The sequence below is a fragment of the Phyllostomus discolor genome, chromosome 1 (assembly GCF_004126475.2).
Source record: "Phyllostomus discolor isolate MPI-MPIP mPhyDis1 chromosome 1, mPhyDis1.pri.v3, whole genome shotgun sequence".
Classification (NCBI taxonomy): domain Eukaryota; kingdom Metazoa; phylum Chordata; class Mammalia; order Chiroptera; family Phyllostomidae; genus Phyllostomus; species Phyllostomus discolor.
Window position 1 is genome coordinate 15,312,196 of NC_040903.2, and position 16,412 is coordinate 15,328,607.

Here is a 16,412-nt window from a genome sequence, read left to right on the forward strand (position 1 = left end):
TGGTGGTCATCCTACTTCAGGAAATAACTCAGAACTCTTGGAAATGTTCTCAGAGAAACAATTAATGTCCAATTGTGGGGGAAACCAAGCCCCTCAGATTACCCAAAAGTAGGTGCTGGGTATTCAGTGAATCCCTGAAGTTTCGCACACACTTTTTGTATGGGTGCATGCATGTTTAGGGGGAGGGCCCCTCATTCTCATCAGCTATATATTGGGGTCTCCAGGATAGTAATGATGACATGTTTCAAGAGCTAATTTTTTACTACGCTTACTCAGAAGTCTTTCTTGAGGACATCTATGACATGGGCAACTTGTTATTAATAGGAGAGTGACACTTTCCCATGAAACTTGTCTGTAAGCATCTGGGGACCTGCCGCAGAAATGTGGCTGCACACGGCCGTCTCCTCAGCCCGACACTGATGGGCTGGTCTGGGGGTTTCAAGGTAGGGGTAGGGGATTGTTAGTTCACATCTGGGTCACTTGTGCAGAAAGTTCCTAAAATTCTAGCTGTTTTCTAAGTAGGAGAGTCTCCTAGTTTCACTCTTTCTTAGGGATCCTTGAAGTTTTAAACAATGATTTGTATCACAGGTACTGACCTTTTATTTTTTTATTCATTTGGGGCAGTGGGTAGATCTCTTTCTTTTGTTTCTAAGAAGTCAAGCTCCAACTTGAAGAGAAACTTTTGCTTTAAACTTGGATTGAATTTTTCCAGTAAATGGATTCTTCTTCAGGATCATACAACAATTGCTCGTTGAATAGCAACATTACAAAACCACAATTGTAGAAAAATTGCAACAAAACAGTAAAGAGGAGTGAGGAGAGGGAAGCCCTGATGCCAGGGTGGTTCATGGGAGAGAGAGTCTGGCAGAGGCTCGCCAAGAATAAAACCCGTGTCGTCTAGACTATGTTCATCTACGTTTTCAAATTTCTTGGCATATAGTTCTTCGTAGTAATTTCTTACACTCCTTTGTATTTCTGTGGTATGTTATAATCTCTCCTCTCCCATTTCTGATTGTGTTTATTTGGGTCCTCTCTCTTCTTGATGAGCCTGCATAAAGGCTTATTGATTTTGTTTATCTTTTCACAGAACCAGCTCCTGGATTTACTGATCCTTAGAGTTGTGCTTTTAGTCTCTATGTTGTTTAATTCTGCTCTGATCTTGGTTATTTCCTTCCTTCTGCTTGCTCTGGGCTGTCTTTGTTATTGTTCGTTGAGTTCTTGTGGGTGTAGTATTAGGTTGTTTATTTGAAATGTTTTTATCTTTTTTAGGTAGGCTTGTATTGCTATGAACTTCCCTCTCAGGACTGCCTTCACAGTGTCCCATAAATTTGGGGTTGTTATGAGTTCATTTTTATTTCTTTCCAGAAACTTTTTGATTTCCTCATTGATCTCCTTGACCCAGTCATTGTTTAATAGCATTCTATTCAATCTCCATGAGTTTGAGTGTTTGAGTTTTTTCTTTGAGGTTGGTTTCTAGTTTCAGCCCCTTGTGGTCAGAGAAAATGCTTGGTATGATTTCAATTTTCTTGAATTTGTTGAGGCTTGTTTTGTGTCCTGTCATGTGGTCTATCTTTGAAAATGTTCCGTGTGTGTTTGAAAAGAATGTGTATTTTGCTTCTTTGGAATAAGGCTCTGTATATATCAGTTAAGTTCATTTGATCTAGGGCATTGTTCGATGCCTCAATATCTTTGTTGATATTTTGTTTGGAAGATCTGTCCATTTTTGATAGTGGGGTGTTGAAATCCCCTACTATAATTGTGTTGCTATCAATATCTTTCTTGAAGTTTTCCAAGATTTTCCTTATATATTTGGGTGCTCCTGTGTTGGGTGCATATATGTTTATAATGTTTATGTCTTCTTGATGTATTCTTCCCTTGAGTATTATGAAATGACCTTCTGGGTCTCTTTTTGTGGCTCATTTTTTGAAGTCAAGTTTATTTTGTCTGATATGAGTATTGCTACCTCAGCTTTTTTTTTTTCCTATCCATTTGGTTGGAATATTTGTTTCGAGCCCTTCACTTTCAGTCTGTGTAGGTCTTTTTTCTGAGGTGGGTCTCTTGTGGGCAGCATATGTGTGGGTCATGCTTTCTTATCCATTTGACTACTCTGTGTCTTTTGGAGCATTTAATCCATTTACATTTAAAATTATTATTGATAGGTAATTATTCATTGCCATTTTTTCGTACCTGTGTTCCTCATTCTTTTCCTTCCTTTTCTTAAAGCAGTCTCTTTAGCATCTGTTGCAGAGCTGGTTTGGTGGAGGTGTATTCTTTTAAACTTATTTTGTCTGGGAAGCTCCTTATTTGGCCTGCCATTTAATTGAGAGCCTTGCTGGGTAGAGTAATCTTGGTTGCAGGCCTCTGGGTTTCATTACTTGGAATATTTCTTGACATTCCATTCTCTTCTGTCTTGGAGCGTTTCCATAGAGAAGTCAGCTGCTAGTCTTATTGAGGTTCCCTTGTATGTTACTTCCTATTTCTCCCTTGCTGCCCTTAAGATTCTCTCTTTGTCTTGGAATTTTGCCATTTTAATTATGATGTGTCTTGAAGTGGGCCTGTTTGGGTTCCTCTTGATTGGGACTCTATTTCCTGGATTTGTGTGACTTTTTCTCTCATCAAATTAAGGAAGTTTTCCAGCGTTATTTTTTCAAACAGGTTTTCTTAAAGATTTTATTTATGTATTTTTAGAGAGAGGGAAAGGGAGGGAGAAAGAGAGGGAGAGAAACATCAATGTGTGGTTGCCTCTCATGCGACCCACACCAGGGACCTGGCCCACAACCCAGGCATGTGCCCTTCCATTCCTTTTGATTGCAGGTTCTTTTTCGGTCTCCCCATTTTAGGTGACTCTTGTTTGTTTCTGTGCTTCCTGATGTCTCACTTTGCTGGCTGTCTTTGTAGGGCGAACTTCTGTGGTAGGAATTCTGTGAGGTTCAGCGGTGTGGTCTCTGATCCCCTTGTCTGGACACCCTAGGTTTGCCCTTTCTTCTGTTTGTGTGGGCTCTCTTGTTGTACTTGGGTTTTTACCTTTTGGTGGTTCCTTAGTTGGTGGTTTTCTCCTCCAGCAGGTATCTTTTTATTTAAAAAATTAAGCAGGCACTGGTGTACTTTACAGTGGTTATTCTGAAGGGTTATCCGTTATTTAATATGACACCGAAATGTTTCATATTATAATAACTATATGTCATTTTCATGTTAATATTCTGTTTGTGTTTATTTGGGGATTGGCAAAGGACCATGCTTGGGAATGTTATACATTTTTACTACATTCTTCCCATGTTATAACTCTAGTCTATAAATGTTACTTGTTAAAATTGTCCTATACTGCAATGCACATAAAAATGTCTAAACTTTCTTCATAAGGCCACTCCATGCCCAAAGGAACCAAACAAAGAGATGATAAATGATGGAGCTTCCTGGACAATCATCAGTACGGATAAGGCAGAGTATACATTTTACGAGGGGATGGGCCCTGTCCTTGCCCCTGTCACACCTGTGCCTGTTGTAGAAAGTCTTCAGGTGAGGCCACTTCCTGACAGGTTGACTCTTCGACTTCTCTCAGCCATGACTTAGCATGATTTTATTGCATAATAATTTTGATTTTTCTCCAAATGTTGTGGTTTGGGTGTTTTGTCATACATTATTTGTCAATAGAAAAAAACTAAGACCCTACTTTTATGCAAGAAAATTTAAATTCAAAACCAAGTTGTATGTTACCTTGATATTTTAGCTCACTTTGTCTTTATAATCATGTCATTTAAAAGAAGCATTTTAATTATTAATTTTTCACAAATGATAACTATTGAGAAACTAATCTGTGTACTTTAATGAGAAATGAAAAGTTTTCTCAATGTTCTTATTTTTCTGTGAATTTCAGTTGAATGGCGGTGGGGACGTAGCAATGCTTGAACTTACAGGACAGAATTTCACTCCAAATTTACGAGTGTGGTTTGGGGATGTAGAAGCTGAAACCATGTACAGGTACTTGGTAAAATTTTTTATATCATCTGGAGTTTTTGGTGGGGGTGGGTCTGTGAGACTCTTTCCTGATGCTGATTGTGATATACTGAGCAACCTAGTTTTAAGTTTCAGTTCTGAAATTTGCTTTGCACTTAAGTGACTTGTGTTTCCTCCGCAGATGTGGAGAGAGTATGCTCTGTGTCGTCCCAGACATTTCTGCATTCCGAGAAGGCTGGCGATGGGTCCGGCAGCCAGTCCAGGTTCCAGTAACTTTGGTCCGAAATGATGGGATCATTTATTCCACGAGCCTTACCTTCACCTACACGCCAGAACCAGGGCCTCGGCCGCACTGCAGTGCAGCGGGAGCGATCCTGCGAGCCAACTCCAGCCAAGTGCCCCCCAGTGAGTCAAACACAAACAGCGAGGGCAGTTACACGAGCGTCAGCACAAATTCAACCAACGTCACATCGTCTACAGCGACAGTGGTGTCCTAACCACCGTCTTGTTGCTGGGACTCAAACTGACTTGAGTGCGACAAAACGTTGACAGAAAAAGAAGAAAAAGAGGGAAAAGTGAACAATCTTTTGTGGTTTCTTGGGAAAACTTTTCATACCAGGTGATATTACTCAAAAACCCCATTACCTGCAAGTGCTGATTTGATGTGCAGAAGCCACAGTAAAACAAACAAACAAATCAACATATATAAACTATTGGAAATCAGTTTTCTTCAGCTGTTATTTTTGATTGGTTTTTGTTTGGTTTTGTTTAAATGGGCAAGAAATAGATGTGGCTGGTATAAAAGTTAAACTAGAAGACACAAATCTAACATAGTTTTTATGGACCAAGGAACTTGTATAAGCTTTAGTAAAAGGTACATTTTCACCATACCTTTTTTATATCACCGTATATAGTACACCTTTGTTACCTACTAGGTAGCCTGGCGCCCTTGGAGCTTTTGCTCTTGAGTACTTTCGCGTTCCGAGCCTGACCACGCTCCTCCCGGGGTGTTTGGTCTAAGGCTGGAACTGGTCCGTTTTTGGTTTTGTTTTTTAATAGCTGAACTCTTATGACTTTTCATGAGTTGAAATTGTTTTGATTTCAGCAAGTCAGATCTTGTAAAGTCCTGCATATTTTTTTAAGATTATATGAAGTCTGTGCAAAAGCTTTAAAAAAATGCCTCTGCCTTGCCTGCAATACATGCAATGTATGTTAACTCAGTCTCTATTCTCAGACACTTGGCAGTTTCCGTGTCTTCTTTTTAAAAACATGTATTTATAGAGGTGATCCAGGTGGCGCTAACATTTACATGGAATTCAATGTGGCCATTTAGTCGTTGATGAGGTAATGGCACAGAACATGTTGGTATTTGAAGTGTCCTCTCCCCTTTCCCCATGCATAAATATGTCTCCATATTTCAGGATTTGTTCCCCTCCTAATCTTGTACATAACTTGTATTATGTGTAAGTTAAACATTTTATTTTGAACTTGTAATGTTCCCGGTGATTTTATTCAGTAGGGTGTTTTCTGCCGTGTTGGCAAATGACAGAAAAAAATCATAGAAGTATTTGCTACCAGTTGGTAGATGGTGCCCTTATTGTATAATGAGGAAAATCTCAGCAAAAGCATGTTTTTATTTACTTTTTTTTTTTTTTTGGTAGCCTAGGCCAAGACGTCATTGTAACCTTAAAACAAGATGCTCTTATTAGATGGTCAACTGAAATAGCTGGAAGACAGTACTTTAGAAGCAGATAGTTGTAAGATTATAAAAATGCAAATGTAACTTATCTTTCCATTACTTTCTCTTCCTTTTGGGGGGGGGGTATCTTTTTCAGTACTGAGTGTCTCCACAAATGTCTCCTACTAAGAAAACATTTCTTTGCCCTTCCGTTAGGATTTGCTTGCGTGCAGGGTTGTGTGTGGACCTTGCGTGCCCAGCAACCCCTGTTCACACCGCTCCCGTTTCTGCACTGTGGCGATGCCTTTGTTCAGCCTCTCAGAAACTGCAGCGGACTCATTGCGCTGCAGGTAGTGCAGGAACCGTGTGTGTGATGTTAATGCAGTCATCCTTCTTAGAGGAAAAACTACCTCTAGATCGTGGTAAGATTTTCACTGTCCCATAAAACAGGAGCCACAAGTACCTTATGAATGCAATACTAAGTTCCTACACAGCATTTCCATGCAGAACATTGTCTTTCTGTTGTCCTGGGCTATTTTGAAAATTTCCATCAGTAGGCTTTTTCAACATCATTGTTAGCAGCATTTTTTTTCAGCTGTGCAGTCTTCACCACTCATCTTTTGCTCAGACTGTCATTGTAAATACAATTCCTAACATCTTAAAAGCGTTTTTCCTCGGTTTTCAGGGGGGAAGTCATTTGTAAAACATGTTAGTGATTAAATCAAAGTTACTGTGGTTTCCTCTTAGTGCAAGCCTTTTAAGTGCTCACAGGCTGCATTATACTATATATAGCCTTCTCTCCAAATCTGCTCCAGTCACTAGCTTCTCTCTTGTAAGCTAATCCTGCCTCACACTTTAAACCTGTTCCAGTGATCAAGGGCAGAATTCATTGTGGCCTTATCTTTCTTTGTTTTAACTGTTTACCGGCTTTTTCTTATAAACTTGCTTATTTTTTGAGTAGTATTTATTCTCTCTGTTGAGTCATGCAGGCAGCCTTGACACAGTGCTTTCTGTTCAGAGTTGGAAATGTCTCCAGTGCTGCTGTATTTGCCATGGGTCCCAGGTCTCCTCCACTTCCCAGGTTTGGTGTTCAGTTATAAAACTATATTAAATCAACTGATAACAGATGAGATGCTTTTGAAGAACAAACTATTTCTTATCCAGCTTTGCAGCACAAAATAATTTTTCAAGTTTATGGCTTTATTAAAATGAACTGCTTTTTATTATTTAAATAGTATCTTATTTTGGCTCTTTGTTTCTTGTAATAAGATAATTGAAATATTAGACTGTAAACTCCTCCTGATTGTTTTTCTGGAAAATCCAAGAATGTACTTATATAGGCATTTCCCCCCACTATTTTTTGGGGGGGGTCATTCTACACACCACAAACTAAAGACTGAAATGATTTGTCGGTTGTAGGTTACTGTTACTGGTTCTTTTGTCAGCTGCTTAAAAAATCTTCTTCATGGATTTGTAAATCACTTTTAGTGTATAATTTATAGGAGCCTTTTCCTGTGTTTATAGCAGACGCCCTACCTGCAACACCCTCTCCCCACGGGGGCATTGTTAGAGATACGGTCATTTCCCCTCACAAAGACTCTCTTACAGTGGTAACCACTTCAGTTTAAAGTACAGTACATTTGAGCAGTTCTTTTTCTTTTAAATTCTGATTTAGAAGCGTGTCCTACACTGTCATGGGTCTGTGCAGTCTCTAAAGATACGCAAAGACGTGCGAGTCTGTGGTCCAGTGTGGTGGCGGTAGTCCCGCTGAGTGGGGCGCACAGACCAGGGAGGCCAGCCGAGGGCTCGCAACGTGAACTGCCCTTTTGCTCTGAGTGACTTCAGAGTTGAACACTAGTGTGCTGTTTACCCTGCTGCTGACTCTTCTTACACTGTGGCAACTGAAGGCATCCTCCTCTGTATAGGAATCAGTGAAATCTTCGTCACTCTTACTGCACAGACTGGTTTGTGATCGCCACTGGTTGGGTTTTTGGGGGGGGGTTTTTTTTTTGTTTTTTTTTTTTATCTATTCTTCTTATGAAACTGGTACCATCTGTGCCCTCGCAGAAAATTTCCAGTGCCCGATACGGTTTTTGAGAACTAAACGAACTGGTCATATTTAACCAAATAATCCCTGGGGGGAGGGGGCATCCCTTTTTGAAACAAAATGCTATTCAATTATTCACCAGGTTACTTACTTTTGATTTCAAAAGCAGCTGTTTCTGATGAGTACTGAACAAATGTGTGTAATTTTCTTTGCCAGACTTTTGACTCTGTTTTCAAGCACTGTAACGTGGGCTGAATGGTTAGAAACAATAATATATTAGGGTTTCTATTTAACCCTTTCAGGACTGAACTGTATCTCCTTTTATTAATTTTCCCCGTGTTGTGATCAATGTTTCCCGGCATTCAGTACTGTGTTGGTCCAAATGTAGGTTTATATGCTCATTTTAGCTTATTTCTTGTACCTTGCAGCATGCTCTACACATTCAGTCCTTAAGGGGTTTATTTTACAAACTGTGCGCCTGTAAGGTTTGTTAGCAATAAGATAGAAAATTGAGCAAGTTTATACCATAATTTTGTAGAAAACAAAAGAATCTGCTCGGTTCCATATCCCACCCGTGAGAAACCTGCAACACGGGCAGTTTCGAGGAATAAATAAAAAGGAAATGTAAACCATTGTAAAAGTCCTCTGTCGGATGTGCCTGATGCATGTACTATCACCGTTGATTTCAGAACACTTCCTGAAGGTAACATTAAGTTCCATAGTACAGTTCGTGTACTTACGGTGTACTTACGGTTGAGGTGTCCAGGCGATAGCTGCGCCAGTTTCCTTCCCAGGTCTCGACCGCACGCTGCCTTCAGCAGGCCCTGCCCCTCCCTCCTGAATGCGGAACGGGCTTTGTCACTGGGGGGGCCTGTCTCCCCCACTCAGGAACACCGTGGGGTACTCTCAGCAAAATCGGAGGATGTTACTTCATAGTAAGCAGCGTGTTCAGTGCGAGGCTGTCGTTCAGTCAGGTGCGCTGAAGAACGTGCAGCTAGCAGTCTGTGCTTTTCGACGGGGCTCCTGCTGGAAGAGGGACCGCCCACTCTGTGGAACAGGGAAACAGTGAAAGGGAGGAGGTACGTATTTTTTAAATCGTCGTTTATTTCTTAGCTGACCTCCCCCCAAAGAAAAAAGCATTAAAGTTATCTAGCTCTACCCAGCATCTTGCTCTAAAAATAGTATTTGTTCAATAAATAAGGAACAATTTATTTGGATTTTGAATGGTGAGGCCTTTACAGGCTAAGGTTGATAGTGGTTACATGGCTTAGGATTTAGAGGAGGATGACAAGCCTGTACACGTGCAGGACACAGTACGTGACCACTGTTGAAGTGGCCTTAGGAAGAGACCCTGTGTGCGCACAGTGTGTCCTTGGACCCCTAGATGGTCATCCGTTCCAGGATGGAGAGGGCAAGCTACGTAAGATTCTAGTGCTGAGTGACCACAGAAGGCCATCTTCTCATGTTTAAAAATAGATAAAATAATAAAAGTAAAATAATAAAAGACAATTTTATTTTTATCAACATAATTTTAAGTACTTAGAAAGGGACACTAAGTAGAAACCCTAAAAAATGTTTAGTGCTAGAAAACACGGAAAGAGACAGACCGAGCTGACGTGTGTAAGGTACAAATGACACGATCCATCTTGACCCAGAAGTCAGATCCTGTAGCTTAAGGCCAAGGGTACACAACTGGGTGCCGCAGGCCCCGTCAGGACCTGCGCCGCTGGACAGCCACTCGCCTGGCTGTGTGCTGAGGCCGGGCTGGCTGTGTGCCTGGCACCTGGGTGTTGAGTGGTTTAGTGGAAGGTGCTGAGTCCCACGTGTCGGATTGTGTGTGACTCATCTCGGTTTCTGGGACAGGCAGGCGAGTGTTCCCTACGACAGAAAAGGGCGGGCTTCACTGAGAGAAACACGCTGGACAGGTAGGTTCTTTTGTAACTGTTGGAATTTATAGGGTGTTTTTTGTGGGGAGTGGCACTTTAAATATGCTCTTCTGTGGAAAAAATATTAAACGTTAAGTATTGGGTTGGCCAAAAAGTTTGGGTTTTTTCCATTCGATGGCTCTAGTAGTGCTTAGTTGTCTTCAACTTCATCCGAAACAGTTTTGTTAGATCATATTGTGACAGCTGTCATATCAGCGTGCATTTTAAAACAAAATTGGTGGATTTTTGTGTGGCCATGTTAACTGAGGATGGAAGAACATGGAAGAAAATACGCAGCATTTTCTGCATATTACGCGTTATTTCAAAAAAGGTAAAAATGCAACTGAAACACAAAGGATTGTGCAGTGTGTGGAGAAGGTGCTGTGACTGGTGGAGCACGTCACAAGTGGTTTGCAGTGTTTCATGCTGGAGATTTCTCCCTGGACGGTGCTCCGCGGCGGGGAGACCAGTGGAAGTTGGTAAGGATCCAGTCGAGACAGTAACTGAAAACAACCGGCATTAGACCCCTCAGGAGACAGCTGACGTACTCAAAATACCCAAGTCAATAAAGTTACTGGTGAAAATGAAAAACGTGTCTTCTTATTTTACAGGAAAAACCAAATGAAGTTTTTGGCCAACCCAATATGAAATTTGGGTGTATGTCAGGTTCTCCCCAGCACAATGCATGTAGTCCCTGTTTTTAATCCCCTTCTGTTAACTTGAAAGTGCTATCCAGATGCCAGGTGTTTGAGAGAACCACCCTGGACACTTCAGACATTTTTTCATTTTCCAGATGAAGATAATGGATCTTAATTTCTTACTCGTAGCCTAGTCTACCGAGGTATGTTTCTGGACCACATATGCTGCCTTTAGAGAGACCGGAGTATGAAATAATGGCCCTACCTGGGGCGGTGCCCAGGTCCTGGACGCCGCTGTGCTGTTAATAGATCATCTAGGTGGCTGATTCTGCAGCCCGCCAGTACTCGCTGGTCTCCCTCGTATTTCGGGGCGGTGGGGGTGACGCAGCGTTGCCGGGAGGGAGCCCAAACTGAAAGCCCTCTGCTGCGGGGCCAAGGGCCTGCCCAGTGCAGCCGAGGCCTGGACAGCTGTGTCGGGGCTGCCCTCTGTCTGTCAGGGTTCATGTGGCTCGGGTCTTCCAGGTCTTCCAGGATCGGCATGAGCTTAGTTCTCAGGCCTGCTTTTCGCTTATTTGTTCCAGAAAACAGGCATAGGGTAGTTTTGCTTTTAATACTTCAAAGATTTGGAAATGTACACCTTCAATATAATAGCTGTTACTGGAGTTCTAAAAATCAGAAACCAACACTGGTTAACTTAAGGGAGTGGGATTTTGTAAGAAGTGCAGAAACACGCAGAATTGAAGGGAAGCCTGAATTATGCTTAGAAATATCCCAGTGCCAGGAGGGCCCTGCTTGCTTAGGAGAGGCCTGTGGGTGTCTGGACAGGGCCCCTCAGAGAAGAGCCAGCCCGTCTGCAGGCAGGGATGGGGGAGCGAGGCCGAGGGCAGGTGGGGGCTCTGTAGGGCCTGGTGCAGCTCAGCACGTGGTTTGATGCAGGCAGGCCTCTGGGCACCTGGCATCCAGCTACACGGATGAGGTGCCGTCGGCCAAGACCAGGGAAACAAGGTGGGGATGAAATGGGGAGAGGAGCAAGTCGGGGATGGGGAAGAAATCAAGAGCTTTAGATACGTATTAGGCTTCAAGTTAAAATGTCCAGTAAGCAGACCAGGTCTCGAGCTCACGGGGAACCTGCAGGGAATCGGTCACATACAGGTGGTGGTGAAACCCGTGAGCCAAATCGGCTCGCCGGGGAAGGCGGAAAGGTAGAAGAGAGGTCCCAGGCTGAGCCCTGGGGAGTCCCGGCCTTAAAGAGCACTTCTGAGACCCGTGTGTGCAGGATCCCGGGCAAGCTGTCTGCAGCTGCGGGCTCCACGCCCTGCATCTCCAAAAGCTCCCAGGTGACACAGTGCCGTGGGTCGAGAGACCCCACTCTGAGTAGCGAGGGCCTCGTGTGTGCCCAAACAGCAGTAATAGACAAAACAAGTGCTGCTTCAGTCCATAAACCATCATTTCCAAGTCACTATGAACTCGGGAGTAATGGTTCTAGAGTTAACCTCCCTGGTTTTTAAGCACAGAATTAAAATTTCTCTTTACACTTGAGAAAGCCTTACATACCAAACCACAGGTGGGCGAGTCAGGTTCTCGTTACAAGCTGACAATGCGGCCTGTCAGGAAGCTGCAGTGCTCATGAGCTGCCGTGGTCACGGTGAGCCAAACCCAGGGCCTTCCAGCGTCCAAGACAGCATCGCTATACCCAGAAATGCGAGGGGCACTGAATGGCTCCTAAGTTTTTAAACTGGTTTGGTTTGGGGGTGGGGGGGGACCCAAAACCCTCATTTGTAATTGAGTTCCCTTACAAATTCAGACTAAATTATCACCAAACCCTACATGAGTGCCGCCTGCAGTGGAACTTGCTGTCCCTCCCACTGGCCTGCCTCTGGGAAGGCCGTGGGCTCTTCCCTTTCCCTGGGGTTTTAGACCCAAGTGAAACCACGCAGGTTCCTTCTAGGGGGTGGGACTGTCTACGCAAGGTGAGCAGAGAAGCAGTATAAAGGGAGAGATCCCCTGAAATATTACAGACAACCCCCATCCCCGCCCCTCCCCCATACTCCTATGCTCTGCACAGCAGCGACAGGCTGAAGTAGTGCTGGTAATGCAGCCAAGGTCAAGGGCATAGAACCCGAAGAGCCTGTGAGTCGGGGGACCAGGAGGTGGAGGCTGGATCAGGGCTCACTGGTCAGCAGTGGGAGCCGTCTCACCGGCAGGGTGGGGAGCAGCCTTCCCTGGGGAACAGGTGAGGTCCACAGCCAGCCGCGTTTCTAAATGACATCATTGGCCCTTTCATCCCGGGAGTTTGAAGGTGTCCTGGTCCCATGAGATAAGCCGGGGTGGGAGGGTCACACAGGTGGCAGGATCTCACAGTTGCAATCAGCCAGAGCGACGGGCCCCAGTGTCTGGCTGTTCTCACACCTGGCAAGGACAAGCAGAAGTAAATAATGAAAAAAAAAAAGATTCAAAAGCAAATGTTGACATTAAACTGAAGACTTTCGAACCAGCGGGACAACATGTGTAGCCAAATGCAAGCCAGGCTCAGCGCAGGGGAGGGCGTGGGAATTAGCAATAATGGATTGTTCCTTCCTTTTTTGAGATAACCAGATTACAGGTTGATTATCAAATTGCATCTCAGCAGGTCTCCCACCAGGCTGCCTGGGCCAGCCCGGCTGTGATCCCAGAGCGGGCTGGCAGGGGCATGCACCCCAGCAGACCCATCAATCTGTGGCTTCCCGAGGCCATCGTGGACTCAGGAGCCAGGGCCTGTGACAGAAACTGCCCCATCTGATCCTGGCAGCAGGCCTCAGGAAACGAGATTTGGTAGCCACTCCCTGCCCAGGCACTTCTTCAACTCTCCCAGTGCAGGGGTGTCAGGCCGGGAGGAGGCAGCAGCAGCCACAGGGCAGGGTGACCAGACCTGGGCTAGCCTAAAGCAGGGGCAGAGCAGACGTAGGGGGAGGGGGGGAACAGAGGTCCCGGGCCCAGCCACTCAGAGACAGACAGAGAGGGGTGGGCCGCTTCCATTTCTTGAAGGACCTAGAATGTTGCCAAGGAGTGGCCTCCAGTTCCACAGCCTGGGGAGACGGAAGCGGAGGCCTGTGCAAGGTCCTGTGGGCGTTTCACGCAGCTGATTTATAATGTCCACAAACTAGAAACAATGGAAATGTTCTTCAACTGACTGAAGAATAAACACGTTGTGGTCTACCCGTAGGTAATGGCTTGAGTCGTGGCCCCCCCAAAAGTATATCCGCATGCTAGTCCTGAGATGATGTGACTGACTTTTCTTGGAAAAGGGCCTTTGTAGATGTGATTCAAGTTAAGGATCTCCAGATAAATCATCCTGAGTTATCCAGGTGGGATCAAGATCCAATGGCAAGTGTCCTTGTAAGAGACTCGAGGGAGAAGATCAGGCCACGTGAGGGCCGAGGCAGAGACCGGAGCGATTCAGCCACAGGCCATGCTTGGAACCACCTCATAGGTTAGATTTTCTCCTGTGGCTAGAATTTTTGGTATGCCTGGTGATTGCCAGGAAACTGTGACCATTGGCCAATTACGTGTAGTAGATACACCTGTAGCTAAATAATTTGAAAGGCAAAATCATGAAAATCTTTTCAAAAAAATTTTTTTTCTCTACCATGATGCCATGTTTAATGTGGGATGTGGATATTTTGTATGAATGGGGGAGCAGTCTCCAAGAAAAACCAGTGCCTAGGGCTTATGAAGCCTTAAAATTGTCCCGAGTGGAATGGGGGTGAGTTCTAACCCATTTCTGAGTCTGCTCAGGTCCCATAGTCTTGTTTTCGTGTCTGGAACCTTTCTCGACTCTATCCGTGGCTGCCCTTTCCCAAGGCCCCTTCTCCCGTCCAAACCTTCATCATCTCTTGTGTGGACTTCTCCACTGGCCTCTTCACGATTCCCTCCTTGTCCACTCTGGTTTTTCAGACCGTCTAAAATAGAAGTGGGGTCACATCTCTTTTCCCTTAACCCATTCGCCATAACTGGGTTGTAGTGTCCTCGCGTAAAAGACAAAATTCCCAGCAAACTAAATAAAATGCTTCAGGGTCCTGCCTCTTGGTCCAGCCTCATCTCTTCACCCCCTCCCCGCCTCTGTACCGCCCACCCCGCCTCTGTCAATCTCCCTGTGGCACCTTTGTCCCTCTCTTCCTTCGGCCTGAATGCCTTCTCCCTCAACACATTTCACCTTGACCCCTTACTCTGCCCAGCTCGGTCTGGGAGCTGTTCCCTGTCACCCTCACACCCACGGCCAGCCCTCCCTCTCCCAGCTTCCTGTCCCTCTGGGAGATTATGTGGGTAATGCCTATTTCCCAAGAGAGTCTCAGCTCCATAGGAGAATGAGCAGGTGTCTTATTGCCACAAAGGTATGGGGAAGGAGGGGGTGGGTAGGGAGAATCTTTGTCTCTTCACGTAGCAAGCCCCTGAAAGAGTGACTAGCACTTGGTAATTGCTCAAGGAAGTGTCAGTGAAATGACAGGTAAAGGAATGGGCGAGTGAGTGAGTGAGTGAATGCTGTGTGCATCATTCTCACTCCTGGGTCCAGCCCAGACCCAAGCACAGAACTTAGAGGAGACGCCTCACCCAGCAGAGCGGCTCATTTCAAGCTTGGGAAACGCCCACCTGGTGCCCAGCAGACACCCTGGCCAGGGGAGGGCCTCAGTCCAGACCAGCGGCTTTCCCTGTCCCACACCCCTCAAAATCCGGATGCTCACCTGCACTCCGCCAGCAGGTGCCTGCAGAGGCCTGCCAGCCTGCGCCCGTGGGACCTGGCAGCCCCGCCTGCCATTGGCAGGGGGCGCAGATGCTGCCTCTGAAGAAAGCTTTCTCAGAAGAGCAGATCTGGGACACGTTACCAAGATCACCCAGAGAAGTTTCTAGAATTACTGCCCAGAGTGAAAACCTGAGGTGCATGAAAGAGGTGAGGAGAGGGTACTTCTTCCAAATGCACTCACTTATCATTTCCTCCTAAAAGTAAAAATGGCAGAACTCACTCCGAACCTCCAGCCTGGAAGGACACAGACGTGGTACAAAGTGTTTTCCTAGAAATCAAGTGGCTTGCAGTCTGAAGAATTATTAAATGCATGTAGGTGAAAAGTCACGGAACACCTACTACGTGTCAGGGTTCTGCTTAGCATGGGGTGTCAGCCGCCATGCCGCCCCCTAACGGGCCCCCCCTTTCTGGGCTTTCGCAGCAGTTTTCACATATGCTGTGCTTAAGTGTACGGACTTACAATACAGAACGGACTTTGCAGTTGGAGGCCTGGGTCTGATTCCTGGTGCTGTCATTTTGGGGCTGTGTGAACCTGGGCCAGGTAGCTGACCCCTCTGTGCCTCCTCGTCTGCCAAGGGAGGGCTAAGAATGAGAGCCGTCCGCAGGCTTGTCCCCCGGGCTGCGCGAACACTCGCAAAGGGCTTAGGGCGGCACCCAGTAGACGTCAGCCCTGCATAAACCTTTGCCTTCGTTGCCGTGGTCACACCTCCCTGAGCCCGACGGCACAGGCCATTTGTGTTTTCTCCCCATCATCCTCCCTGCTTCTCGTCAATAGCAGAAGAGATTTTTAGAGGTCTCCCCTCCTCTGCTCACCCTCGCGGTCAGTGTGGGAAAGTATTTCAGAGATTTGGGGCAGAGCACGCGACCCAGATATAAGCCAATCAGAACACTGCCTTTTCCCACCTACGGAGATTGGCTCGGGGTTGGCGAGGTGCGGTGAGCTGGTCCAACCAGAGTGATTCCCAGGAACCAGGCGACAGCCTGGCGTTCTCCTCTCCGATCCGTGTGAACTTGGGGGGTTGGGTGGAGGCTGGACTGCTGCCGCCCCCTTACCCGAGAATGGAACAAATGCAGGGGAAGCCCGAGCTCCCGCACGGAGAGCGCGGGGAATTCTGGGTTCGTCATAGGAGCCGCAGGTCCACGGGGTGGGAACCCCAATCGGGTTCCCAGTTCTCCCATTGCTAGGGCGAGGCATTTTCTTCTGGCGTAAACTAGAAATGTTCTCCTTGCAACAGAAGCTCCCACTGAACGCATCGCATATCGACGCGACGCACCTACTGAGTGCGTGCTGCCTGCCAGGCCCTGCGAGGAGCACTGGGGAGGTTAACGTGTGAGACAGACTATGCACCGATCTCAGAAACCGTGATTTCTAAGACGAGACGACCGGAAGACG

At 45.8% G+C, this 16,412-nt stretch overlaps 1 protein-coding gene across 6 annotated transcripts in view; it reads left to right on the forward strand.

Annotated features, from left to right (window-relative positions):
- The window catches only part of RBPJ (recombination signal binding protein for immunoglobulin kappa J region), a 209,901-nt gene extending 204,255 nt beyond the window's left edge, over positions 1–5,646 (forward strand). For all 6 annotated transcript variants that reach the window (XM_036019537.1, XM_028505773.2, XM_036019533.1 and 3 more), the window contains 3 exons: positions 3,361–3,516; positions 3,875–3,978; positions 4,136–5,646. In XM_036019537.1, the coding sequence (XP_035875430.1) occupies positions 3,361–3,516; positions 3,875–3,978; positions 4,136–4,451 (576 nt within the window). In that variant the 3' untranslated portion in view covers positions 4,452–5,646. The remainder of the gene's footprint in view (positions 1–3,360; positions 3,517–3,874; positions 3,979–4,135) is intronic.
- The last annotated feature ends 10,766 nt before the right edge of the window (positions 5,647–16,412 follow it).